We start from the raw sequence: 24,623 nt of genomic DNA on the forward strand, positions 1-24,623 counted from the left end.
GGATGCCCTTCCTGACGCAACCCTCTCTATTTATCCGGGCTTGGGACCGGCACAGAGGCAACTGGCTTGCAACCCCTGTGGCTAGATTTGGGCAGTTAAAAAAGTAAATAATCTATATGGCATCCCTGCCATAAGGAGAGTCTAAGGGCAGGGATGCCCAGTTTAGTTTAGTATGTTTAGTTAGTTTAGTTTAGAATTTACTTATTGAATTGTATGACTTCATAATCCTTATGATTTTATGAATACTATACAATTGCTGGTATGAAGCCCGTTGAGATGACTATTGTTGTAATATTGGGCTATATAAATAAAATTGAATTGAATATTTCAACCTTATTTCCTCCTTGCAAGTTGTATAAGTGTTTGTTATGACCTGTCACTCGCAGCATGCCTGTCAAAAAAACTGTGCTGTGTTGCTCAACCGAGCGGTCTACAGCCTTAATCTTTTGTGCAGGCCACCTGTGTGCCCCATTCAATTTTGAACATTTTTTGCCCGGCAACAGCCATTATCCACCCGCAAGGGCAGTTGTGACTAAGGCTTAACATCTAGGAACACCAGTTCCCCTACACTGTCTATAATTTCCAGGGATACAAGATACTGAACCCTTCATCTTACCTATAAAGTTTGAAGTATATGCCCCCCTTCAGGTGAAATCACAGACTTCCAGAGCTTTAAATGGCCTCTAATGCATACTCTGCTTCTTCGTCAGGCGGCTCATTTACGCGTCCATCACGAAGATGAAAACGATCCAATCACCGGACTCAAACAGAAGACTCTTTACGGGAAACCAAATTGGGACAACGAGTTCACCAACATTGCATCCACGCACCCGGGGTGAGGTCATGACCTCTTCAACAAACCCACAAACGCTCTCCAAGTTCTGGAGAATTTTCTTAATGATAAATCTTTGAGCTTAACAAATCCTTTTAGAGCTTGTAAAATGAATTCTGAACTGGCAACGGTTACAACGTCATACCTGTAAGATTTATGACAGCCCAGTAATGGCTTGTTCTCTAACTTCTACTTTCTTCTTACCAAATGTTCTCAGAAAAAGCAAAGCAGGAACTCAGAGAGAACAATAAATACTTTAATCAAAGCTTTGCCTGAACTACAGCAAGAAATTCTTCGCCAGGTGTCTGAAAATCCTCTGCATTGCTTCAGTTTTGCTAATTAACGTTGGTGTTTTTGCGTCTGCAGGAGCAAAGTGGGCGTCTTCCTCTGCGGTCCTCCCATGTTGGGCAAATCTTTGGAGAAAGAGTCTATTTCTCATACAGAGGCTGGCGTCAAGTTCATCTTCAACAAAGAGAACTTCTAAAGGCGGTAGAGGGGTTTCCGACAGCTCTTCATCACTGAAGCAGAGCTCCTCCTTGCCTATCACCACAGTCGTGGTAGCAATGGTTGTTGCTTAGAGAGAGAGAGATGGGAAATGAACCCGCTCAGGCTTCGTACTTCTTAATCGTTGGTTTCCCAACGATTGGTTTCCCAACGATGAATTCTCCTTTTTTCTTTCTTTTCAAATGCCACGTCTCTCTGTTTGTGGCCAGCACAGTTGTGCAAAAAGGGTTAAAAATTGTAGATTAGAGAAGTGAAGTACTTCCAGTTTGAATTTTGGGTTTTTAACAAAAATTAAAAGGGAAAAAAAAAAGGAAAAATGTGGTGACCAAACTGGGGCTAAAACCCCAAAAAATCTCCAAATGACCAATTATTAAAAATCTTTTTTGTGTTTTAATTTCAAACCAAACTGCAGTTTATGAGAAATAATAAATCGTAGATTCAATGAAAAAGCTGCAGGTGCTTTCCTTTAGTATGTTGTCATAGTGATGTTCCTACAGAGTAAACCAAAAGGATTGTTTTAGCTTATACCAGCTCAGCCTTGTATTAGTGCATGAAGAAAAGAGAACTGTATAGAAACGCTTTAATAATGTACTTGAAGGTGACAGATTTGCATCATCTTTGTGTAGTTTTCATATTTGTGATTTAAAATGAACTCGTGCATGAGTGTGTGGACGTGTGAGAGAAAAATAATGAAGTGAATTAAATGAAAAATTTGTAGGGAATAAAAGCTGCAGTAAAGAGCATTTTTTCTAGCAGAATCAATCAGCAGCAGCAGAAAGACTGGTTTCTAAAAACAAAAGCAGCTACTGAGAGGAGCTGTGCATATTCTTATTTTTCCTTTTAGGATAATTTCCTTAGATTTTGGGACTAAAAAGTAAAAAAAAAAAAAAAAAGAACCAGTGTACATGTACATGTAATAAATTTGCACATAAAGTTAAATACATTCTTGAACTTTGGTTGAACTAAAAATTCAGATTGAATAGACAAAAAAATGAGGCGGATGAAGATTGACTATCGCCACCAATGTGGAACAAAATGAATCCCAGATGATATAAGTCCTAATTACAAATGGAAAATATGTCACAAGAGTTATCTTTATTTCGCTTACAGTTTATCCCTTTGTTTTTTTTCTCAATTATGAATCAATTCAAATTAAATTACTCAGTCTAATTTCATGTATAATTCTCAGAATTAAAAAAATAAAGGTCCTTTTGTAGGAATCTAGTATGAATTCTGGGTAAAAAAAAAAAAAAAAACATTTTCACTTTTTCCGGCTTCCTTAAAAAGTCTATTATCTAGCTTAACTAAAACTAAAGCAGTTTATCTGATCATTTGTAAATTTAACTTTTAAAGACCCACACCAATAATAATTGTGTTTTTAACATGTTCTTGTGGCATCTTTCTGATGATGGAGGACTAATATAAAGAAAATTAAGCTTAAAACTACATTTCTGAGTATTTCTTTATTCAAACAATACATCAATATTAGTTCAAGAGATGATCAGAGTGGATCTTTAAGGAGTTTCTGAAGATAAATGTCTTTACTTCATGTTTCATGGGCTTAATTCCTGTTTGAGTAAGTTTTTGCTTTACATCATTAAAGTATCATCTGGTTTTCGGTTTCAGAAAACATGTTAGGCTGAGGAGATTTTCACTTTCAGAATAAAAGGCCTAGCAGATGTGGAACATGCACAATGCCCCTCCATGTCAACAAAGGTAACAAGAAAGTCAATCTTCACACATTTCAGAGAAAGTCCTGCTCATCTCAATGGAAGGAATCCAATCTTTCAATATATCGTAAAAAAAAAGTCATAGTTGAATATGTTAAGGACAAAAAGTTTAGAAAGCGGGAAGCATTCAAACAAACTGGTTTATTTATTTTCCTGATGATCTGGTATAAAAGTCTCTTCATGCTTCAACATGATACAAGTTCTCCACTGCACTCTTTAAATATGTAGGTTCCAGTTGTGGCATGGAGTTGGAAAAAAAAGGAGAACATGAGGATAAAGGCTTCTGGGTTTCAACTGTGGTGATGAAAACTGTGGCACTTGGTGGCCCCCTGCTGGTTGGAGTAGCTAATTGCATCCTCTTGGTGGGGCCTGTGTCTTGAATGGGTGGCCTTTGGGTTCTAGGCAACGGCCACCGCAAACACGCTGACCACGCAGTACATGGTGCGGTTTTCCCACCTTACGGTGGTGCTTCCTGCAAACAAAACAGCAAAACAGAACAATCAGGTGAAAACTTCTGGTGAAATTTCTCATGGAAAAGTGGACATTAGGAATTTGTACTTGAAGTGTTGAGATGGAGCTTATAGAGAATAAGCTACCTCATCTATTTGCTTTTTTGTCAAAAAACAAAGTCTTCTAGTCCTCCTATATGACCAGATCTGAGGAAAAATACATTTCTTCTACAACAATGACGCAATCCTCTGACCTTCAGTCCCAAATTTTCGCCTCCTTTTGAAATGCGTTTTCACTTTGCTTCATCCTGCTGCTCTTTAAACGAGTGTCATTCCCCTGGTTTTACATCTTTCCAGTGTAATTCAATATATGTACTAATCTGAAAAGAGGATATACTATAAAATCCAACCTATAAAGAAAGTCAAAATAATGTTGCCAGATTGAGAATAAATTAATTAAAATCAGAATATCTGGTGAACACTAAACCAGATTCCAAATTAAAAAGATTTTTTGAACAGTTCTAAACTTAAAAGTAAACTTTGTAAACTTGAGGGAAATATTGAAAATAAGAGGGGTGGGTGAAAATGTCGGGGGAAAAAGTGTTAAATTTAAGGAAATATTGAAAACTTGAACATAATCCAGTTACCTGCCCCCACCCTTCTGCCTCTGCCAGCCTGGTCAGAACTTCCCAGATCAGATACATGGGGGGAAAAAAAACACTTTTTTTTTCTGAATGGAAATGGCGGCTTTCCTGATGGGTTTATCCCCATTTTATGTTTGGTCGTCTGGGGCTGACCAGACATAAGGTCTATGTGCAAAAGTAAATTTTTGGGCTTCTGAGATTTTTGCAAACCACACCCACATTCCTACAAAGAATATCTATATTTACTCAGTCCACAATTCCTTTTCCCCGGGTAACGGGGAAGTTAGGGTTAGGGTTACAGTTTCACTGCACAATTTTTCTTTCTGGAGTTAAGTCTTTTGACATGGGGGTGGGGCTTTGAGCCTATTGGCTACCGGTACACACAATTACCAAGGGGGTGATAGAGCTGATGTCATTGCTGCTCCAGGATTTTATACGATAAATCTATGATTGGATGAATGTTTTGGTTGTGAATTGGGGCTTTATAAAGAAACTGATTTGAAATTGTGCTTTGAAAACAACTTTCTGGTGTTTTTAATTGTTTTTTTTGTTGTTGTTGTTCTTCTGTGAATGAATTTGTGGTCCAACACAAACAGACGTGAGTGACTGTTGTGTAGATGAAAGCCTTTGTGACTTACCGTCCATGGCAGTGTCCCAGTAACAGGAGTTGGCTGTGTGAAGTCCGGCGCCGGTCTTCTGCATCACAGCGCACGTCACTGTGCAAAATAGAAACTCCCGTTTTTCTGAGTTCTACGTTTATTGTGATTGACGTCCCCCCCCCCCCCCCCCCCCCCCACACACACACACACACACTCTCACCAAACTCTACTCTCACCGATATACTTGTACGGCTTCCCCTGTTTGACCAGCTGGGTGAGGCAGCGCTCCACGATGCCGGCCGTCCATTTGTTCACCAAATTGGCGCTGTAGTCGTCGCCTCCCACCACGTTCTCGATGCACTTCATTGAAACAGAGGCAGTGTTATGAGCTTGAAGTCATGCGAGAGTCACACAGGGGGCTGCTTCACCTCGGGCGGCGAATGCAGAACGCCAAAGTTAACTTTAAAGTCATTTCTATCTTTAAAAGTGGGGAAAACTTAAACTTGACATTTCCTTTTCCAAAAAGTCTGTTGAGTTTTGACGAACAGTGGAAAAAATAATGAAAAATGCTGGCAGTAATCCCAAATAATTCATTATAAGAAACACACAAAGTGACCCTTATCTTGATATAATACTACAGAAAAATTACGGATTTATTTATTAATTCAAATGTTAATAAACTAATGGGAGTCAATTTTATGGAAAGTCTTATTTCAAGTGTTTATTAATTTTTCATTAAATTGTTTCTCTCACAAATCTGTACCTCAGACACATAAATCACTATAAGCATCACATTTAATTCAAAATATAACGCAAACAATAAAACTTAGGTTGCACCGTATATTATAATCTGGTGTTCAAAAAAGATATCATGCTTAGGCTATCAGTACCTCTTTGACGATTCCATCAGTTTCCTCGGAGTTAAAAGAGCCCTGGATTTTAAAACAATAATAAAAAAAATAATTCTTAAACACAAAGAAGGAAATACTTTCGATTCTTTTTTTTTGCAAAAAATATTCATAAAATAGAAGTACTGATACGTGTCTTTTTGTGATAACTTAGGAGTAACGAGCGTTGATAACAATCCAACTTGTTAGCTTGGTGCTATCTTAACTTTACAAACAACAATTTATTCCTTTTCAGGAGCAAACCTCGTTTCCGTTATGAAAATCTTCCATTCTTGACTTCTGTCACAGCCTCTAGAAACTCTGTTTTTAGGAGAGAGAAAAAATGTTTCACGAAAAAAAAAAAACAAGGAACGACTAGGACTTCCTGTTTACGTGATGACGTCCTCAGTCGAAGACGCCGAAATAATTGAGCAGTTTTACTGGCTCACGGCAGCCCTCTACTGGACAAACGGTGGATTCCACTGACTTTTCAAAATAAAACGACTTAAAGACATTTTAAAGTGATCTTTTTAGTATATGCATTACTAAGATTAAATATTCAAATGGTGACCAAAATAGAATTGTCAGAAATATCAAAATTGTCAGAAATGCAAAATATGTGTATATATTATTAATTATCAGTTTGGGGTCTTTCTCTTTTCATGCTTTATTTACCTATAAACCAACATTTGTTTACTTTCCAAATCTTATCAACAAAATTAAAATTGAATATTATTCATTTGTGAAGAGTGTTCTTTTGAAAAGAAGAAATAAGAGGCACAGGCTGTATTTATTACGTATCAAAAGTTTTTAATGTTTTCAGATTAATCAAAGGGATAAAAATATAACAGTTTGTTTTCACAAAATCTCTATTTTAAAGTATAAAAATGTGGTCAGATGAAAAAGTGCAAATGTGCTTCGGGACCAATAAATATAGACTGTGAAAGTTAGATACACACACGCGCACACACACACAGAGGCTCAGCTGTTGATAACAAAAACAGGCTGCAAAAATCTCTAATTTAAAATAGAATAAACAGTAAAAATGATTAAAATATCAATATAAGTTTCTTCCTGAATTTTTCCACATATCCAAACAAAAAAATTAATCGTTAAAAGACCCACTGCAATGAAAGTTGTTTTTGGTGTTTTCAAAATGTCTGATGATCAGGAGCAGATGAAAAAATGACGTTAGAAAAAGGAGATCGTATTTGTGACGTAAAAACTACAAAGACAAGCTTCCTGCTACCTGCTCTGTCCATTCTGATGGATCCACTTGTAGACGACTAGATCCATGAACTCATCCCAGCTGGCATGTGGATCCAAACTGTACGTCTGGATAGCTCCGATGCTGCTCACCCTTTTTATTGCAAGGATGTTAGGTTGGAGGTGGGATTGGCTGTAAGCCAGCGGGAAAGCACGTAAACGGAGGGGTGATGGGAACTGGAGACGGGGTCGCTTTGCACCAATGATCCCGCCCACAACCCAGAGGTGAGTTTCTAATGAACTACTGCCGCTCTGCAGTACTGTGTTCTAGAAAACGACAGGTTTTTTTCGTTATAGGTTAAAAATTGCATAATCCTAATTAAAAGACCACTGAGAACGATTTTACAACAGATCAAAACGTGATCAGAGTGGGATTTTGACGAAGAATAAAATTGTGAGAATATTGGTTCACAGTAAATTCGTTCCTCTCATTCTGCTGTTTCTGAAACTGTCCACATGCATCTTCAGCATAGTTTTATACGTTTATTGTCCAAAATGAAAAAGAAAAATGGAGTAAAAATTTCAGATAAACAGCGAGGCTTCTTGAAAACGCCTTTGTGCATTTTTAAGGCCCAGTTAGGTGAGAAATGTGCTAAACCTTCAGGAACCATCAGACCGATGCTGCATGTGAGGACGCCTAATGAGGCTCTTTCTAAGAACCACAGTCCACCTGCAGACTTGTTTATCTGGTCACAACAGGCTACAGGCTCCTGAACGTGGCCCTTTGGAGGTGGAGCCCAGAGGCTCTCCGTGGACAGGTTTGTCCGGACCTTCAGCTGGGACTTGCTTGGACCTGGAGGAGGACGACCGCCTGAAGAGTAAGAGCTGAGGACAAAAAAAAGACGTTTTCTTTCTATGCTTCTCTTCCACTTTGAAGAATATTTTAACTACACTTTGTCTCTAAATTACAACAAAGTTTTAGGGCCACCAAAAAATAAAATAGGATTATTACGAGATTTAAAGTCGTAAATGTATGATTTTTCTCTTAAATTTGCAAGATTAAAGTCGAAGTGAGCATATAGACTATACCTACTTATACAGATAAGCTGAATGTATAAAGCTCCTGTTTAATTTTCTATTTTTGTTATGTTTTATGTATTGATTGGTGGCTTGCAGGATCTCTCCAACCCATTGATGGAGCCATCGGTATGACTGTACCTTCCTATTGGAGCCTGATTGGCTCTTGGAGTTAGAGTCTTGCGCCCCATTGGCTGGTCTAGGATCCTCTTTTGCCTTCTCCTCACCAGCTGAGCCGGAGCGCTCGCTGGGATCAGCTGCGGGACTATCCTCACTGAGCATTTCTTCCCTTTTCATCTCCTCAGACTCCGCCCTCGCCGCCTCTGACTGCAAGAAGGATCGTGTTATTTCTGCAAACGGATACTTCTAAAGAAGAAAAGAGTTGGTTTTAGTCGGGCGTCATGTTTACGCTGTTGATCTGGGGTTCCGCCGGCGTTTCTTTCTCCTTTTCTTCAGCATCATCGTCCTCCGAATCCTCCTCTTCTTCATCTTCAACTGGTCTGCATGTCTCCACCACATCCTGTCAGCAACAAAAACACAAATAGTTTATTTTGATTTTTTTTATCACTCGGAATTTCCTGATGTGGGACTGTTGGGTTCATAAGTTAAGGCGCTACCACACTTCTACTAGAGGAACTAAAGGCTGAAACTAGGAACAAAGACAAATGGCAGCAAGCTTTTCTACACACCAGCAAAGGATGATGGGAAAATCTAAACACACAAACAAGACACAAAAGAAAAAGAAAAAAAAAGACAAACCCGTTGTCAGATCAGCCAAAATCCTCCTGCTGCACCAAAGCTAATAGAATTGGACAGGAAAATCTTTTCACAGAAACTTTTGTTTACAAATGTCTATATGTTCTATTTTCTAAAAGATTTTATGCATCTTCATTTAAGTTTACCCTTCAGTTTCTGTTGACGTTTTTCAAGATAAAAGCCATGTGTTTTATAATGTAGAGAATAGCTTGATGCAGTCATTTCATTGTTTTTCTTTTTGGAAAGAAAAACAAAAGACAAAGTGTGGGGGGGGAAACAAATATTTAGCAAAACTGACTGAAATAAAATCATTTTAAAATGTTTGAATTTAAATGGAAATAAAAAGACATGGAGCTGCACAAGGAAATTTCTAGAAAAGTGGGAGTTTGCCAAAGATCAAGGCAGGGAATTGGAGAGGTGTACAGAAAAGATTTTAGATTTCGAGCATTTCACAGAAAAAAAGAGGAGAAAAAAGTTGTTTTTTAAGACACAAGAAAACAAGCTTTTTTTTGTCTCAAAAACTAAAACCAGCGTGTTTTAAAACACAGCAGAAAGCAACAACAAAAAAGGAAATGATGGAAAATGACCAAAATAAGGCCCATAAAGTCAATTCTGATATGTTTGCCTTAGAATTCAATTAGTAACTATTGATTGATGTTAAGCCAAAATAAAACATAAAAACATCAAAGTTTTAGGTGTAAAAAAAAACAAAACCAAAAGTTTCTTCTAGACAAAAAAAGGGGTAAAATACCAACAACAGAACAAAACTGGGTTGTTTTTTGGGTTCAAAAGTGGCACAAAAGACTCACTTCAGGACACACGGGGTTATTTCAGATTAAGGTACTGGGGCAGAACATCATCCCAGAACTCCTCTTCCTCTCCCCCCGTCGGCCCTTTACCTCCCGACCTTCCTCTGCGTCCCGGTGCAGATTTAACATTCTGTCTCTTTGCTCCTGCTGACTTTTTTTTCTTCCAGATTTCTTCCTCTTCCTCCTCTTTTTCTTCCTCCTCCTCTTCCTCCTCATCAGTATCGGAAACTTCTTCCTCTTCAGCTTCTTCATCCTCTTCATTACTACTTGTATTTTGTTCTTCTTCCTCGTTTTCAATTTCTTGCTCCTCCTCTTCATTTCCTTCCTCTTCTTTCTCTCCCTCACTTTCTTCCTCCTTCTCCTCCCCAGTTTCTACCTCCTCATCTTCTTCTTCTTCACTTTCTTTCTCCTCATCCTCTTCTTCTTCCTCACTTTCTTTCTCCTCATCCTCTTCTTCTTCCTCACTTTCTTTCTCCTCATCTTCTTCCTCTTCCTCCTCGTCTTCTTCCTCTTCACTTTCTTCCTCTTCGTCTTCATCCTCGTCCTCGTCCTTACTTTTCTCCTCCTCTTCACTTTCTGCTTCCATGTCATCCTCTTTGGTATCCTCTTCTTCATCTTCGTCGCTCTCGTCGTTCTCCTCTGAGGACTTCAGCGTCTCACGTTCATCCTCCTCTTCTTCCTCCCTCTCTGACCCTTCATCCCCCTCCTCCTCTTCTTCCTCAGTTTCGGTCTCTCTTTTTTTGCTCTCTGTCTCCTGACTCGAGCCCTCTTCTTCTTCCTCGTCCTCTTCCTCAGCCTCTCTGCTCGTGCTTCCTCTCTCCTCACTTTCTGGTTCGGTCTCAATTGCCCCGCTTGTTCTTTCCTCCTCTTCCTCAGCACCGCTCTCATCTTTCTCTTCTTCATCTGCCTCCTCTGGTTGAAGAGTGTCTTCATCATCATCATCATCATCATCTTCATCTACTGTGTCCTTGTCAGAACTTGCAGAATTCTTTTCACTAATATCAGGGCTCTTTCTCCCACTTTCTTCCTCTTCTTCGTCGTCCTCTTCCTCCTGTGCTGCTGCAGAGTTGGTCTCTTCCTCACTTTGGTCCAGACTCAGCTCGTCTTCATCCTGACTCGTTCTCTGTTCGGGGCTGCGCGGCGCAGGGATCACGTTGATGCTGACGGAGGACCTCCGGCTCGGCTCGGCACCGTCGAGGTCGGACTCTTTGCTCCCTGATTTTGTCTCACTGTCCTGCAGGATGCGGCGGCGGCTCTCAGATGGCGAGGGCGAGCTGGAGCCACTCCTTGAGACCATTTCTTGGATGAAGGTGGCTCCTGCTGCAAGTGAGGCGGCTGTGGCGAGCATATGAAGGTCTGACTTCTTCTGAGCGTCTGGTTCTTCCTCCTTATCAGACGCTTTTCGGTTTTTCTCATTCTTTGATTTTTTGGATAAAACCACTCCCTGTTTGGGTTTGTTGATTTTCTCAGAGGAAGGTCTGGAGCTTGCTGAGCTCTTCTCGTCTTCTACAGGCCGTTTGTTCTTTTTAAGCTTGCTCTCTGGACTCTTTCTGGCCTCTAGATTCTGTTTCCTGCCGACGCCACTCGTCTGTCGTTTACCCTGACCTGCTCTGGGATGCGACTCGGACATTGCAGCACTGCTGACGCTGGGAGTTTTCATTTTCTTGGACCTCCCCTGCAGCTTCTCCACCCCCACCATCAGGTTCTCTTTGTTCTTCTTCCACCGCTGCTCGCTTTGAGAGAGCGGAGCGTGCGAGCGGCGCCCTTCCTCCCCGCCACTCTTACGAGACGGAGATGTTGAAGAGAAGCTGCTCTGATTAGGCGGCTGCCTGTTCTTTCTCTGACGCTGCTCTGTTAAAGTCTTATCATGCTTACCCTTTGACTTTCCCCAGCAAAAGAGGGCAAAGAAGAGATGGAAAAGAGGTGGACATTAGAAAAGAAAAGGGATGAGCAGGAGTTAAAAAAAAAGAAAAAAAAAGTCTAGTGTGCTCTCTTCATCAGGCATTTGCGTGAGGTTATTTCTGATTACTTAAACCCAAAAGAAATTTTAATAAAAATGATAGAAAAGAAGCAAAATGTAAAAAGTCGGTTTGGAATCAACCATTGGACTGTTTATGAGAATTGGACCCCTCTCCCCTCATGTTCCAAACAGGAAATACCTACTGGCTCCAAGACGCTGAAATTCTATAGATTTCTATAGAGAAGTAAAGAGCGATTACTCAGTCATATTTTTCATAATAACCATTCTTGCTCTGCTACTCTTTTATTTACATCTTCTTGATAATCATTTTTTCTATATGATATATTTTCTGTAGTTAACTAAACTGACCAATCAGATGCCTCAATAAAAGTATGCGGTCTCATTTTGACCGTTCAAAACGTTTGATTGACAGGTTTCATGGAGCTCACTTTCAAATGGTAGGGGGTGTGGCCTTCCAAAAATCTCATTTATATTTGGTGAGGGGGGTTCCCATAAAAATGTTGACTCTGACTGACTTGGACCAATCACTGCTTAGTGACTGGCTCCGAGATGTCAGCGTCTATAATGCCAGAAAAAGGCACCTAAATTGACTTCCTTTCATTGGAGCCGACTTTTCTATGGAGGATGTCACGCTTACTCATCACAGTTCTCTTAAACAGTCAATGGAATCAGCCCAAAAAATCTGCAGAAAAACTGTTCTCCAATTTAACGTTGACTGCAGTTTTCATTTTCTGACACTAGATGTCACTAAAGTCAAATATAAAAAAATAGAAGAGTTGAACTATCAGGAGTTGTTTTTGCAGTTTTCATTTAACTACTGTTAGATTTAAAAAAAAAAATCTGCAGTTTTTTAACTTTATCAAATGATTTAGATCTGATCAAATATGAAAAACCAAAAGACAGGAAAGCCAGGATAAATTGGAGATGATGACAATGATGTCACGATTGGCATTAAAGTGGGAGTCACCTTCAGTAGTGGAGACAGAGACAGTGTTTTATCTCCGGGGTCCATCTTCATCACGTGAGTCTTTCCAAGAAGAAAAAAAAAAAAGAGATGCTGAAAAAGGTCAGGCTTTTCTCGCCGTTTTGGAGCAGCAGAGAGTGTCAGGATGAACTCCGGAAGGTCTCACCATGTTGAGGAAGTCTGTCGTTTCTCCCAGACCTTTAACGCTGTCGGTGTCCGTCACAGACTCGACGGTGTCGCCCTTCTCGCCCTCGGTCTGCTCTGAAACGAGGCACAGCATGAATGTACCGCCAACACACAATCAATGACTAATTCTCTAAAACCTTATGTTTTCTTTAAAGATCCAATCTGATGTAAATTGTGTTTATAACAAGTTCTGTTAGCATTCTAGCATGTCATGGAGGACATACATAAAGGAAATTAAGCTTAAAATTGCATTTCTGATTTTTTTCTTTATAAATCGTGACAGAAAAGACAGAAAAAAAATGCAGCTTGAAGGAGATTGTGAAGAAAAAAATGCACTGTAAGCTAGTGGGAGAGAAAGAAAACTCTCGGCGAAGAGGAAAGGAAAGGGGGGTGGGCTTGCTCTGAAACCAACAGTCCCGCCCTAAAATTTCTAATGAAGTCCTGCTGCTCTGCAGAAACTGTTCTAGAAAATTTAGGCTAAAATCGACAAAATCATAAATAAAAAGACCACTTTTACAATAGATCAAAAGATGATCGAAGCAGGACTTGTCTTTGGCAAAACACTATAAGATTTCAAAATAAAATACAATGAAAAACTGCTCATAGCGTTAGCAAAAAAATAAAATAGTAGCTAAGTTTTTTTTCAAAAAACATTTAAGGATGATTTTATTCCCCAAACAAACAAAATCAAACCAGTTTAGAAAACAGTCAAACCGAAACATAATTAAACTAATTATATAAATAATACAGAAATAACTAAAATTAAAAAAGAAGTGATTAAAAAACAGTTCAAAATGTAAACGTAGTTACTGCTGATGTACGGATGTGTTTGGTACCCTGCTGGCTAGAGTCCGCACTGCGGTGGCGTTTGTCGCCGTTCGACACTTTTCTGTGGCTGAGTTCGGGTGGGGGCAGTCTGGGTGGGATGGTCTGGCTGAAGACAGGAGGTGGAGGCTGAAGCAAGGCCGGCATCGTGGCGGAAATCGTACGAAACATGGCACCAAAATGGTCTGGAGATCGTTCCTGCTTGACAGGAAGCGGGGGAGCAATTTAAACACTTCCTCAGGATTTGCTGTGTTGATGCTAACGGGAAACACCCTACCCGCTCCCTCCTGCGAACCCGTGCGGAGAGGCTCCTCTGGAGGGTGGAGGAGCTGTTGGTGTCTCCCAGCATGTCCACGTACGGTTTCTCCAGCAGGTCCTGTGTCACGTCGTCGTCCTCTAGGGTCACGTCAGCGTGGCCGGGGCCCCTGGGTCGCGCAAACACGACCATGTGACAGCCGCCGCACGACACCTGGGTGGAGAAGGCACTTCAGAGTCACAGAAAGGATGGATGCCTCTCCACCGTCTGCAGTTTCTGAGGTTCAACTCCAACCGAAGACCAGTTTTTGGTCAGAACCCGCCTGATGTGAGGCTTTGGGAAAAACTCGAGCAGCGAATCTCAACATAAACTTTAAATTGAACGAGCTCTGTGAGAGCGTCAGCTCCTGCAGGAGATTCTAAACAGAGAGCATCTGAAATATTAAGAGTGTATTGATGCTAAAAAACAAAAACAAAAACAAAAAACACGTAAATAGAGGGAAGAAACCCAAACTTCACAATAGCACAATTTTTGAAAAATGTTAAACCATTTTTTTTAAAGAAGGGGGAAAAAAAGTACAAAAAAATGGAGAAAAACAAAAGGTGATCCATGCTTGACACCCACCGCCTGAACGTTGCATTCAAGGAAACGCGGACACAAAGTGGGCTTGAACTGGTTGGTGAAGTTTTCCTCCCCCAGGGCCAGTTTTCCATGTCGTCCATCTCCAAAGGTGTAGAGCAAACCATCGTCTGGGACAGAGTTTAGTTTTTCGGTCATCAGACGGTTCATTAGGATTTTTTTTCCTAGGAGGGCGTGGGGTGTTCACCTGTGATCACAGCCGTGTGGTTTTCCCCGCACGCTACCTGGCACACTCGCCCTTTCTTGAAATGCTCGACCAACCGCGGCAGGCGGGACTCGAAAATGAACGTGCCGTGACCGAGCTGCCCGAACTGACCGAGGCCGAAAGTGAACACAGCGTCATCTGAAAAAACCATGAAAAACACAGAAGTGACTCAACCTCCTCTGGAAAGATGGAGTCATCCCACACTTTGATTCACTTTTTCAAAGCTCCACCTTTAATTTGACTCATTTGACTCATTTGACTTAAAAAAAAGTATTTTTTCCTTTTATCTTTTTTTTTTGTAAAACTCATTCAAAGTATTTTGTCCTTTGACCCTAAATGAGATTTCAATTCGTGTAATGAATTAAAAAAAACAGGATATAGAAAATATTTAACAAAAGCTGAGAATAAAAGAAAACATTTACAAACAAATACAACCACCCCAGAAAGATGGACTTATCCCACATTTTGTATTAGTTTTTTTCCAAGATCTGCCTTTAATCCAACTCCCAAAAAAGTCTGTATAAGGAATATTTTTTATTTTCTGATATTTTTTATTTTTATGGTTTAACATTTTTTAAAATAATTTTATCTCTTAATTATTATTTTTTGTCCTTTTCAGTCAATAAAAGCTTACTATCCCCCTTTCGTAAATTATATTTTAACGAATGCAATAATTAAAAAACAGAATATAGAAACGGTTTAAACAATTTTGAAAAATAATAAATAATTAAAAAATTTCAAAATAACAAAAATAAAAACTGGAATATCAAAATTTAATGAAAATTCTATGAAAAAAAACAGACAAAAAATCTAAAAAGATAATAAAATATAACATAGAAAATGTATATATTTTAATTTGTACATTTTGTATCCTTTTCAGTCACTGAAAGAAAAATGTGATATTTTAGATTAGATTATAATTCATGTAATTATTTAAAAAAGGAATATAGTAATTCTATTTACAAAATTAGAAAATTAAAAAAAATAACAAAAAGAGACTACAATATCTTAAAATCCAAAAATGAAAGAATTGTTTTTAACAATAAAAGATTTATAAAAAAAAATAAATCAAAATTTCATAAAATGTAAACAGGACAATTATGATTTAACTTTATAATTTACAATATTTTAATAAAAACTAAACTAATAATGATATGTCATACAAAAAATGGTGCCATGTGATTAAAAGCTTGACTTTTAAGAGGGGAAATGAAAAACTAACGCAAGTAAAAAATATTTTAGATTTATGTATTAAATTAAACTGAAATATTTAAGAGTTCTGTCTTTAAAAATAAGAATAATACCATTAATATTTACCAAAAAAAAGTTAGTTAAAAGAACATAAATCTCTCCCCCCCCCCCCCCCCCCCCCCCTTCATGAGTGACCATCTCAGCAGGCTGCTTCGTGCTCACCTGTTAGCGCCACCGTGTGGCCGCCCCCACAGGCTACCTGCTTCACCGCCTCCTTGATGCTCTTCACCCTCTGAGGGACCCGATGCCCAGACAGCTGCTCGGTGCCGAGGCCCAGTTTCCCGCTGTCCCGCTCCCCGAACGTGTACAGAGCTCCGTCCACTGAAGAAAAAGGGAAAAAGTAACAGCTGCACACACCCCAGATTCCATGTGACGTTCATAATTTAAAACTGTTTTAGATATACTTAGATCTTAGAAAAACAATTTAGCAAATCATTATACCCTTATATGAGCAATTTTAACTTCATACAAATAATTTTTCTTTGGTAAAAATTGTAAAAACTAAATCAACCAAACTATTTTTAGTGTTAAATTTTTCCGGTAAAAAAAAACAAAAAAAACTTAAGGTTAGAAAATATAAAAATGATCAGTTAATAAAAAATACAACATCAAAAATTAAGAAATGATGTAAGAAATGTATGATAGAAAATCATTTGAAATATATACAGATTACAGATTTACAAAAATAAACTTAAAATAAATTCTTCATTGTAAAATTATAAATAAGAAAATGCAAATGAAAAATTACAATCATGGTTAAAAAAAACAAAATAACCCAGTAGTCTTTTAATCAGGCAGTTTTAAGGCCAAATTTGAAAAAAAACGTCTGTTTTCTAGGACATGTTTTCTGCAGAGCAGCGGAAATTTATTAGAAATTCTAAGCTGTGGACAGGACTGCTGGTTCATGGTAAGCCTGCACCCACTTCCCGTCATCCATCTGTTTACCTTTTCCCCCGCTAGCTTAAAGCCCCTCACACGCCTACCCCTACATGACCAGAGCAACAAAAATAGCAAGAAGCTCTTTTTTTTAAACCACATTTTTTTATCTGCTCCTGATTCACAAGTTTCTTAGATCTTGACTCCCTTTATCAGAAAAATGACACCAGCACATGTTACAAACAGCAGAGTGGGTCTATAATCACACGTCTGGCAGGACAGCTGCTGAGGGGGGCTCACCCGTCACAAAGGCGGAGTGGTAGTAACCACAAGACACCCAGCTGACAGGCCGTCCCACGCCGACTTCCTGTGGCGAAGAAGCTTGGCTCTCTTTGCCCAAACCAATCTGACCCTCTGAGTTGTCACCCCACATAAAGAGTTTCCCGCTCACTGTGGCGGAAGAGCAAAAACGATCAGCACAAAGGCTACCATGATGTGCAGCAATAAAACAACAATTTTCAGACTTTTCTGGATCCTATTTACTTACAAAGTCATTTTTCAAGTTCAGATTATTACAAATTACACAAAAAAATATGTCACTTGGATTTAAACAGATCTTTGACAGAAAAATATTTATACACCATAATTTAGACATTTCTATTTATTTTCAGTCAAATGTTAAAAGTAATTTAAAAAATATATAAATGTGACATAGTTGTGAAGAATGTCATAAGCAGAAAAACTTCTAAATAATTCAAAATGAGATTTGAAAAAACATTTAAAAATAAAACTAAGATTTTTTTTTTAAATAAGACATTTTATCTGAATTCAGATACTTTTGTTTTGAAAGGTTATATTGTCACATACTTGTTTTTTTAGCCTTGTTTAAAAAAAGGTTAGGGATTAATAAACTGAAGAAAAATCCAGAGTAAGACAAAAGAACTTTTAGAGAGAAGCGTGGTCAGAATGACCTGTGAGGGCGGCGGAGGTGTTGGATCCGGCAGCGAGCATCTGGATCGCTCCCTGGGAGTCAAAGAATTCCACTCTCTGGAAGGATGTCTTTTCTTCCCAGTCGCCAAGCCCCAGCTGCCCCTCACTGTTGCCGCCGCACGCGTACACCTGTCCCTTTGCTGCAACCAAAAAAAAAAAAAACACATCCAACCAAACGCCGCCCTGAAGCAGAGCAGAAATGCTCTGGACAGGCGACAAACCTGTGCAGATGAGCGTGTGGTTCCGTCCGCAGGCCACCAGCTTGATCCGCTCCGACTTCAGGGCTAAAACACAGCAAGAATTCAGCAGCTTTGCAGGTTTAGAATTGAGGAGGGGGCTTTCACATTTACCTTTGACACAGGTGGGCTTGTTGACAGTCAGTTTGGAGCCAAGACCGAGCTGGCCCCAGTTGTTGCTGCCAAACATGAAGAGTCTTCCATTTTCTGTGGACATAAAGAAGCTTCCTTGAATGAAAAACATGGATTGAAGCAGAAGAGGCATCAGCTTCATCCTCAGATCCAATCTGCCAACACGTATCTTTCCCTCTTTGAGTTAGATTTGAAAAGAACCTTTGAAACTTTGAAATTTACGCTCATTTTTTTAAGGTACAAACCTACAAGGAAAGCACAGATTTAAGAAAATAAATCTCATCATTTGCCCCAAAAATTCATATAAAGTTGAATTTTTTTGGCAAAAATGTGTCACAGTTCAGATTTACGAATGCAACAGAAGAGCTCATGCTTTCCTGAAAAGAATGAAAACTCAATCGCACAAGGTCTAATATAATCTAATATCAGCTCAAACTGAAAAAAATTGCTTGCTTGATTATGAAAAAAAACACAGAATTTCCTGAACTGTCTCAGATCTTACCTGTTATCAAAGCGGTGTGCTCATCGCCACAGGCTATCTTGCGGGGGACGTCATTTTTAAGCCAAAATTTGCTGGGAATATTGTCGGAAAATTTGCTCTTTCCAAAAGTAAAAACCGCCCCCGATTCTGCAATAAAAAGAAAGAAAAAATCAATGTTTAATTGTGCTTAACTCGGATTCATTTTTACTCATCATTATTTTCCTCACAATTTACCCACATTTCAAGTTTATGCCTTTGGAAAAATCAATGAGACTCTAGCTTTAACAGACCTTTAAAAATAAAAAAAAATTTGATCAATCGCGTTAGGAAAATCTTATTTTGAAAAACCTGTTTACTTCCTGTTAATTACTTGGATTGGTTTTACTGTACAAACCTGTCCTTAGGTGACCTTTAGTGACATATTGGCTCCAAAACATTAATTAAAAACTCATTGAAACTTCGTATTATGTTAATAGTTTGAGCATCTATGCTTTGTAATGATTTAATCAATAAAAAAATACTACTAATAATAATATAATAGGCATGTGGGTGGAACAAGTATATACACAATCTAAACGTGTACATAGCGGCAACAAAGTGGGATAAAATTTGGTGGTACCCCACAAATATTTTGTCACCTATAAAATAAAGACTTTTTTTTCAAAATTATTCATACACTTCACCCTGTCAAGCACTGTTTTTGGGCTAATATGAAAAAGGATTTGGACATAAACTGTTCATTTTGCCTTTCTTCACCAGGAACAGTGCCTCACCTTATTTGGTATGAGACTAATTTTGTAACACTCTAATTGTGTGTAAATTATACATTTTTCTATTAACATATTGTTTTGGATGATTTATTTAGTGAAAATGTAACACAAAGAAAATGTAGTTATTTTACTCATAGTTATGGCTAGATATGATATACACAGGTGTAAATAAGCTAACAAAACTTAATGTTTTCTGTTTTTCAGAAAGAAATAATACTGTTAAAACGGATGAAGCTTGATTTCATTTGAAACTTTAGATAGTTTTTTTTCAACTTTCTGGGGAGATAATAATCAGTGTCATGATTGAAGTGTGATGGTCATGTGATGGTCTGTATGTACAATATTTGTCTATTAAAATTAGATGAAATCATATTAAAATAAGAAAAAAGGGAAACAAAAAAGCTAAATATAAAAACAATCAATTAATTTACCGATACGTTAAAAAAAATCAGGAAATTACAGTTCCTGTGGACCATTCACCTAACAGAAAATTTCTGAACATTCAATCCTTGCATCCAAAAACTAATTAAAGTAGTTTTACTGATTTGTGTTGGTTTTCTGGCTGTACTTTATATTCTTTTACACATTATTTATGCAGACAAGCAGATCTTTCTGTGTTCTCTTATTTTGAAAATCCAAATTTAGAAACATCAAAACTTTCAACTGGATGGATGTCCTTCCAACAGAATGTGGGGTGTTTGGTGAAAACAATGACTAATTTCTCAAATTAAGCACGTTTGAAACAACTGTGATAGGTTTGGTGTTGGAAAATGGTCATGCCGCTCTCTCATGAATACTGTGAGATTTAGAAAATTAAAAAAAAAATAAACAGGAAGAAGAAGGAACCACAAAATTCTCCAAGAGGTTAATATAGCCATAGAAAACCAGAGATGTAGCCAGCACACGAATAATTGATACATACAGCTGTGGAAAGACATTTTGATGATGATGATGTATATAAAATTACCACCCAAAGCAGAAAATTGTTTTAGAAAAAAATTAGCTAACTTTCTAAAAACTCAACAGCTTTTTCCGGACAACACATTGCTCTCAATTTAGGGTTAGCATCCGAGCTAACTCAGAAACGTTAACCCGCGTTCGCACCGCTTACCCACATCTACTTTAATAAGTGAAAACAGTTTAGCCGTGATGTTAGAGGTAAAAACAAACAAATAAAACAAAGGCGCTGTCTTTTTTTTTTTTTTTTACCGGGTATGTCGTCCTCCGAGTCTCCTGCCATCACAGCGGGTCTTTAATCCGCTTAGCTTGGTTGCTGTGGACGAATTGTTGTGTATGGTGACCACAACCCGGAAGTAAACAAAACTTCTCCTAGGCTACAAGAATGCCCGCGTGACACCTTAAAGGGCTGGCTTGCAGAGATGCAGTTTTTTTTTAATGTTTCGAATAGGTACAGTACATGAACATACTTTTAAAGCAATTAAATTTTCTTTACTTTCTCAATACATTTATTTTTATTTGAATTACGCTTTTTTAACAGACAGGCCTATCTATACCTAAAAAAAATGATATTTTTTTTTGTTTCAGTATAAAATATTGCCTCTTAGCTTATTTAAACTGGTTCAGAAACCTTTAAAAAATTGACAAAATGTTATTTCGACAAGTAATATTTATATGTCAGTAAGAAAAGGTCTGGGTTTTTTTCTATTGTTTTATATTTGTAGCTTCCAATTTGAAGTGTTTCAAAATAATCAACTATGTCATTAAAAAGATTCTAGTGCCATTAGTTTGTTTTGTTGCTTTGCTCTTAACATGTTTTCCCCCAAAAACATGTAGTGTCGTTTATTTAAAAGTTACAGTTTGGTTTGGGCTGAAAAAATGACAATGATTTTTAGAAATCGGTATAGAAAAATTTTAAAGTTTTGCTTTGTGGTCTGAAAAAAACAAACAAACAGACCTGCAATTCATTCACAAGGTTGTTGTTAGTGCTTTACAAAAAAAAATAAAACAACTAAAAGCACAAAGACAAAAATAACTCACAACAAATCACAATAAAAACACTTAGGTTACTTCATGGAAAATTGCAATTGAAAGGGCCTAAATTGTGCAAAATCAACTTTAATTTTAATGTTGGACATATTTCACTGTTACAATCGGGCATTGTGAATTTTTGGATACACGAGGTGTCTGTTTGTATAAACTCCTTTTGTACTTGAGGCTAAACTTTATTTCTATTAATTACATTTGTAATATAAAAAATAGTTCAATTTCTGTACACCGAAAAAAAAGGAAAGACAATGAACTGCCTAACAAATGTTACCACAAATTTATTAAATAAGTGTCGATTTTGCCACAAATTCAACCACAAATTATACTAAACGAAGCATTCAGACTTTGAGATTTTAATACAAACTCCACCTCAATCAAGCAAATTAACCAACCATTAACAAGACAAAAGAATACATATTTTTGAAAGTTTGTAAGTAAAGGTGGACAATAAAAATGTTTAAAAAGTGTAATTTTACTCAAAGGAGAAAGTGCAGTAGATTCCCCAATGGTCACTGGTGTATCGGCCACACTTAAGCCTCTCCAGCCCGACTAAAGCCATGCTGTGGGGTTCCATGCGTGGGACCCCGTCTTTGACAGCCCGCCGCAGGTATACTCGGTCAAAGCGAAGGCGATTTTTGAAGCGCATCTCCTTGTTTGTGTTGGCCCAGGTGTCCCAGGTGTAGCGACACTTTTCTGGCTCTCCCAGCTGCTCCCAAAGGTCACAGATACTTACAGGAATTTCCACTGTGGCTACCTACAGTAAAACGATCAATCATGAAGCCTCTGTAATGTGCTTAGACTTTATAGACATTTTTGTATTTGCATTGCTTTTTTCAATTTGGGTACTTTTAATTTATTCTTTTTTACTGAAAATACGGTATAATGAATTCAGTTTGTTGCAAGTTTATACAAAGCAAGAAACGTTTTGGAGACAGCCCCTACTGGCTATGAGAGGTAGTGCATTTCGTAAAAATACCACTTTCATCATAGTGGGTCCTTAATGCCAATTTGCCCTTTAAGGAAAGCTTGGGATTTGGTGAGGTTATACAGAGTCAACATAGCAAGAAACCTTAAAAAATGTTTTACATTCTCCAAAGCAACCAATCAGGGACTCAGTCTTTATTCAATTAACAATCCTGAAGCAGTTAGGGATCTGAAACTGCTGCAGCACCTTTGGACTAAAGAACAGGACACGCTTGTTGCTGAAATTCCAAAGACGGCTCAAACCTCATAGTCTCGCAGGTTGGTATCTCCTCCAAACAGCACTGTAAAGTCATCAGGAGCCATACTCATCCGTTTTATTACTGCGTTGAACTGCCTCATCCGCTCCCCTGAGTTATCTTTACAGCTCTCAAAGTGAGATGTCATCAAACAGACCTTTTGACCCCTGAACATCACCTGAATATCACACAAAAGTTACAATAATCTATTAAAAGCAGTTAGGTTCACACAATAGAACTTTGTCACAGACAATTCTGCACAAACCTGAGCAATGAGCAGGTTCCTCATCATGCGACTGTACCGAAAAGGAAGTATCTTACTGTCCAGCAGTGTTACGCGAGTCTTCTTCAGGAGCATTGTGGTGAAGTAACCGATCTCACCCCCTGCCAGTATGAGCATACAGATGTATTCATAGACCAACACGTTGCTGGTAGGATCTCATTCCGTGCAAGACTGTTTGCTTGTACCCTCAATGAAAGTGTAGTTGGTGGCCAGTCGTTTGTGCATGAAGCGAATGTAGGGCTGGACCATCTCTTGCAGAAGCACCACATCGGGAGAATATCTGAAACAAATTTTATTCACTAATAGATGCCTTAAATCAGTGGTCTCCAATCTTTTTCAAGTCACGGACCGGTTTATTGTCAGACAATATTTTCACGGACCGGTCTGAACCAAGCAGAAGATTGACCTTGATCATTTTTAGCTTCTGGTTTTTTGAAAAAAACTATTTTTCACATCAAGATGCTAAGATGCTTGATGAGTGTGTACAGATGACGAGGATTCGGTACAGGAAAATTGGTGATTTGTAGAAGTTGTTTCTCATTTGTAAAAAATCAATAAAGCAACATTCCAGTTTTTTTTCCCTTTCATAAAATATTATTTTAACACTGAGAAGTCAACCAAGTCTCAGATCAACTTTCAAAACATGATTTATTGAGTATTTATTTTTAACAGATGAACGTTTTAAAGTTTAAAGATGCCTAATTTACCATTAAACTCCGTTTTAAACGTTTCCTCAGACCAGAAGCATCTTCAGGTCAGCAACTTTATTTGACTGAATCTTCATCCTCTGTCAAATGTTTTCTGCTGGTTTAAATTTTGTGATGAAGATGAAGACGTCAAACCGGACGCTAACTATTTTACCACGTTCGACTAAGGTGTGATGAATAAATAAAGCAAAAATAAAATAACACAACCGTCGCAAAACTGGTATTTTCTAAATATAATAATAAACATGAATGTCTGCAACTTTATTATTTCCATGTGTGAAACATTCGAGACCCAATCGCCGCAGCTTCTGGTCCGTGGGAACAAGAACAACTGGAAGAAAACTCCAGGTTTTGTCTGTAAACAGCAGCTTAAAGTTTCTTTAAAGTCGAAGGCTCTTCTTTACGACGGAGTTTTAGGGCCTCTTTTCTCCCCAAAGAAACTTTCCAAATACGTTTTATTGTTTGTGTGTATGCTTTTTAGCTTTGAGTTCCTACTTTGCATTCCAAACAGCTGCTTATAGTCACGTGACGCGTTAAAACACACAGATGTGGTGAACAGAATCTGGTAGTTTTTCTAAATAAAACTTCCGTCAGTAACGGGAAAAACAAAAAAGGAAATAATCAAACTAAGTAAATAGTTAACGTATGCATTTGCAATCCGTCTGCGGAAGGGGCCCACGGACCGGTACCGGTCCGCGGCCCGGGGGTTGAGGACCACTTCCTTAAATGATCAACGCCCTAAGGACTCACTCCAGGATGTATGAACAGAGCCCTCTGGCTCTCTGTGGCTGCTCCTCTCCATCCAGTCCATCAATATTCCAGGTGAGAAGCGACAGTTTGTCGTCTTCTTCAACTTCTGTTTTTTCTTCCCTGCGAATAGAAGCTTACTCAGAATTTTAAGGGTTGTGGAGCATCAGGAAACAATTCATCAGTGGTGCCAAAGTCAGTTACCTCTCCACAGGGGCTTTCACCTGGGTGGCGTTTGTGGAGCTGCACGGTCCTTCTTCTTCCTCCATATCACCCTTAACAGCCTGACACAGAGCTTTGTTGACACTCTGGATCCTAGACTGACGTCATTCGGATCTGCTGCGTCAAATCAGCGGCTCCCGAATTTTTATTTC

The 24,623-nt window shown here is 38.4% G+C and overlaps 4 protein-coding genes across 4 annotated transcripts in view; 1 reads left to right on the top strand and 3 right to left on the bottom strand.

Annotated features, from left to right (window-relative positions):
* The window catches only part of LOC101157756 (cytochrome b-245 heavy chain), a 31,421-nt gene extending 29,188 nt beyond the window's left edge, over positions 1-2,233 (top strand). Inside the window, exons 12-13 of the mRNA XM_023964523.1 lie at positions 711-835; positions 1,199-2,233. Of these exons, the coding sequence (XP_023820291.1) occupies positions 711-835; positions 1,199-1,316 (243 nt within the window). The 3' untranslated portion in view covers positions 1,317-2,233. The remainder of the gene's footprint in view (positions 1-710; positions 836-1,198) is intronic.
* Positions 2,234-2,780: 547 nt separating this feature from the next.
* On the bottom strand, positions 2,781-6,057 carry LOC101158002 (dynein light chain Tctex-type 1). The gene is made up of 5 exons (XM_004066462.4): positions 5,910-6,057; positions 5,649-5,690; positions 4,995-5,118; positions 4,798-4,875; positions 2,781-3,538 (listed from the first exon to the last, which is right to left on the bottom strand). The coding sequence occupies exons 1-5, from the start codon at positions 5,934-5,936 to the stop codon at positions 3,465-3,467; spliced, it is 345 nt and encodes a 114-aa protein (XP_004066510.1). The 5' UTR covers positions 5,937-6,057; the 3' UTR covers positions 2,781-3,464.
* A 2,280-nt stretch (positions 6,058-8,337) lies between these two features.
* LOC101169422 (X-linked retinitis pigmentosa GTPase regulator) lies at positions 8,338-24,527 on the bottom strand. Its single transcript, XM_023949734.1, has 19 exons — positions 24,454-24,527; positions 24,253-24,372; positions 22,778-23,075; positions 20,495-22,690; positions 18,537-18,662; positions 18,017-18,109; positions 17,888-17,950; positions 17,648-17,806; positions 16,977-17,126; positions 15,963-16,121; positions 14,532-14,687; positions 14,330-14,454; positions 13,727-13,918; positions 13,461-13,647; positions 12,605-12,699; positions 12,442-12,501; positions 9,915-11,375; positions 9,494-9,869; positions 8,338-8,448 (listed from the first exon to the last, which is right to left on the bottom strand). The coding sequence occupies exons 4-18, from the start codon at positions 20,523-20,525 to the stop codon at positions 9,510-9,512; spliced, it is 3,417 nt and encodes a 1,138-aa protein (XP_023805502.1). The 5' UTR covers positions 20,526-22,690; positions 22,778-23,075; positions 24,253-24,372; positions 24,454-24,527; the 3' UTR covers positions 8,338-8,448; positions 9,494-9,509.
* On the bottom strand, positions 21,765-24,518 carry LOC101169669 (tyrosyl-DNA phosphodiesterase 2). Its single transcript, XM_023949747.1, has 6 exons — positions 24,454-24,518; positions 24,253-24,372; positions 22,981-23,075; positions 22,778-22,896; positions 22,520-22,690; positions 21,765-22,046 (listed from the first exon to the last, which is right to left on the bottom strand). Exons 1-6 carry the CDS (start codon positions 24,516-24,518, stop codon positions 21,765-21,767), a joined length of 852 nt encoding a protein of 283 aa, XP_023805515.1.
* Positions 24,528-24,623: the final 96 nt, after the last annotated feature.

Source organism: Oryzias latipes, chromosome 2 (genome assembly GCF_002234675.1).
Source record: "Oryzias latipes chromosome 2, ASM223467v1".
In the NCBI taxonomy this organism is placed as follows: Eukaryota; Metazoa; Chordata; class Actinopteri; order Beloniformes; family Adrianichthyidae; genus Oryzias; species Oryzias latipes.

Coding starts and splice junctions, on each gene's coding strand:
- LOC101158002 (XM_004066462.4), bottom strand. CDS start 5,936: ATGGAAGATTTTCATAACGGAAACGAG. Junction 5,119..5,648: donor CTGATGGAATCGTCAAAGAG/GTACTGATAGCC, acceptor GTTTCAATGAAG/TGCATCGAGAACGTGGTGGG. Junction 3,539..4,797: donor CTGGGACACTGCCATGGACG/GTAAGTCACAAA, acceptor TTTTGTTTGCAG/GAAGCACCACCGTAAGGTGG.
- LOC101169422 (XM_023949734.1), bottom strand. CDS start 20,525: ATGGCAGGAGACTCGGAGGACGACATACCCG. Junction 18,663..20,494: donor CTCGGAGGACGACATACCCG/GTAAAAAAAAAA, acceptor TTTTTATTGCAG/AATCGGGGGCGGTTTTTACT. Junction 13,648..13,726: donor GGGTTCGCAGGAGGGAGCGG/GTAGGGTGTTTC, acceptor CCTGTCAAGCAG/GAACGATCTCCAGACCATTT.
- LOC101169669 (XM_023949747.1), bottom strand. CDS start 24,518: ATGGAGGAAGAAGAAGGACCGTGCAGCTCCACAAACGCCACCCAGGTG. Junction 22,897..22,980: donor CAACTACACTTTCATTGAGG/GTACAAGCAAAC, acceptor TCATACTGGCAG/GGGGTGAGATCGGTTACTTC. Junction 22,047..22,519: donor CCAACCTGCGAGACTATGAG/GTTTGAGCCGTC, acceptor GTTTTACTGTAG/GTAGCCACAGTGGAAATTCC.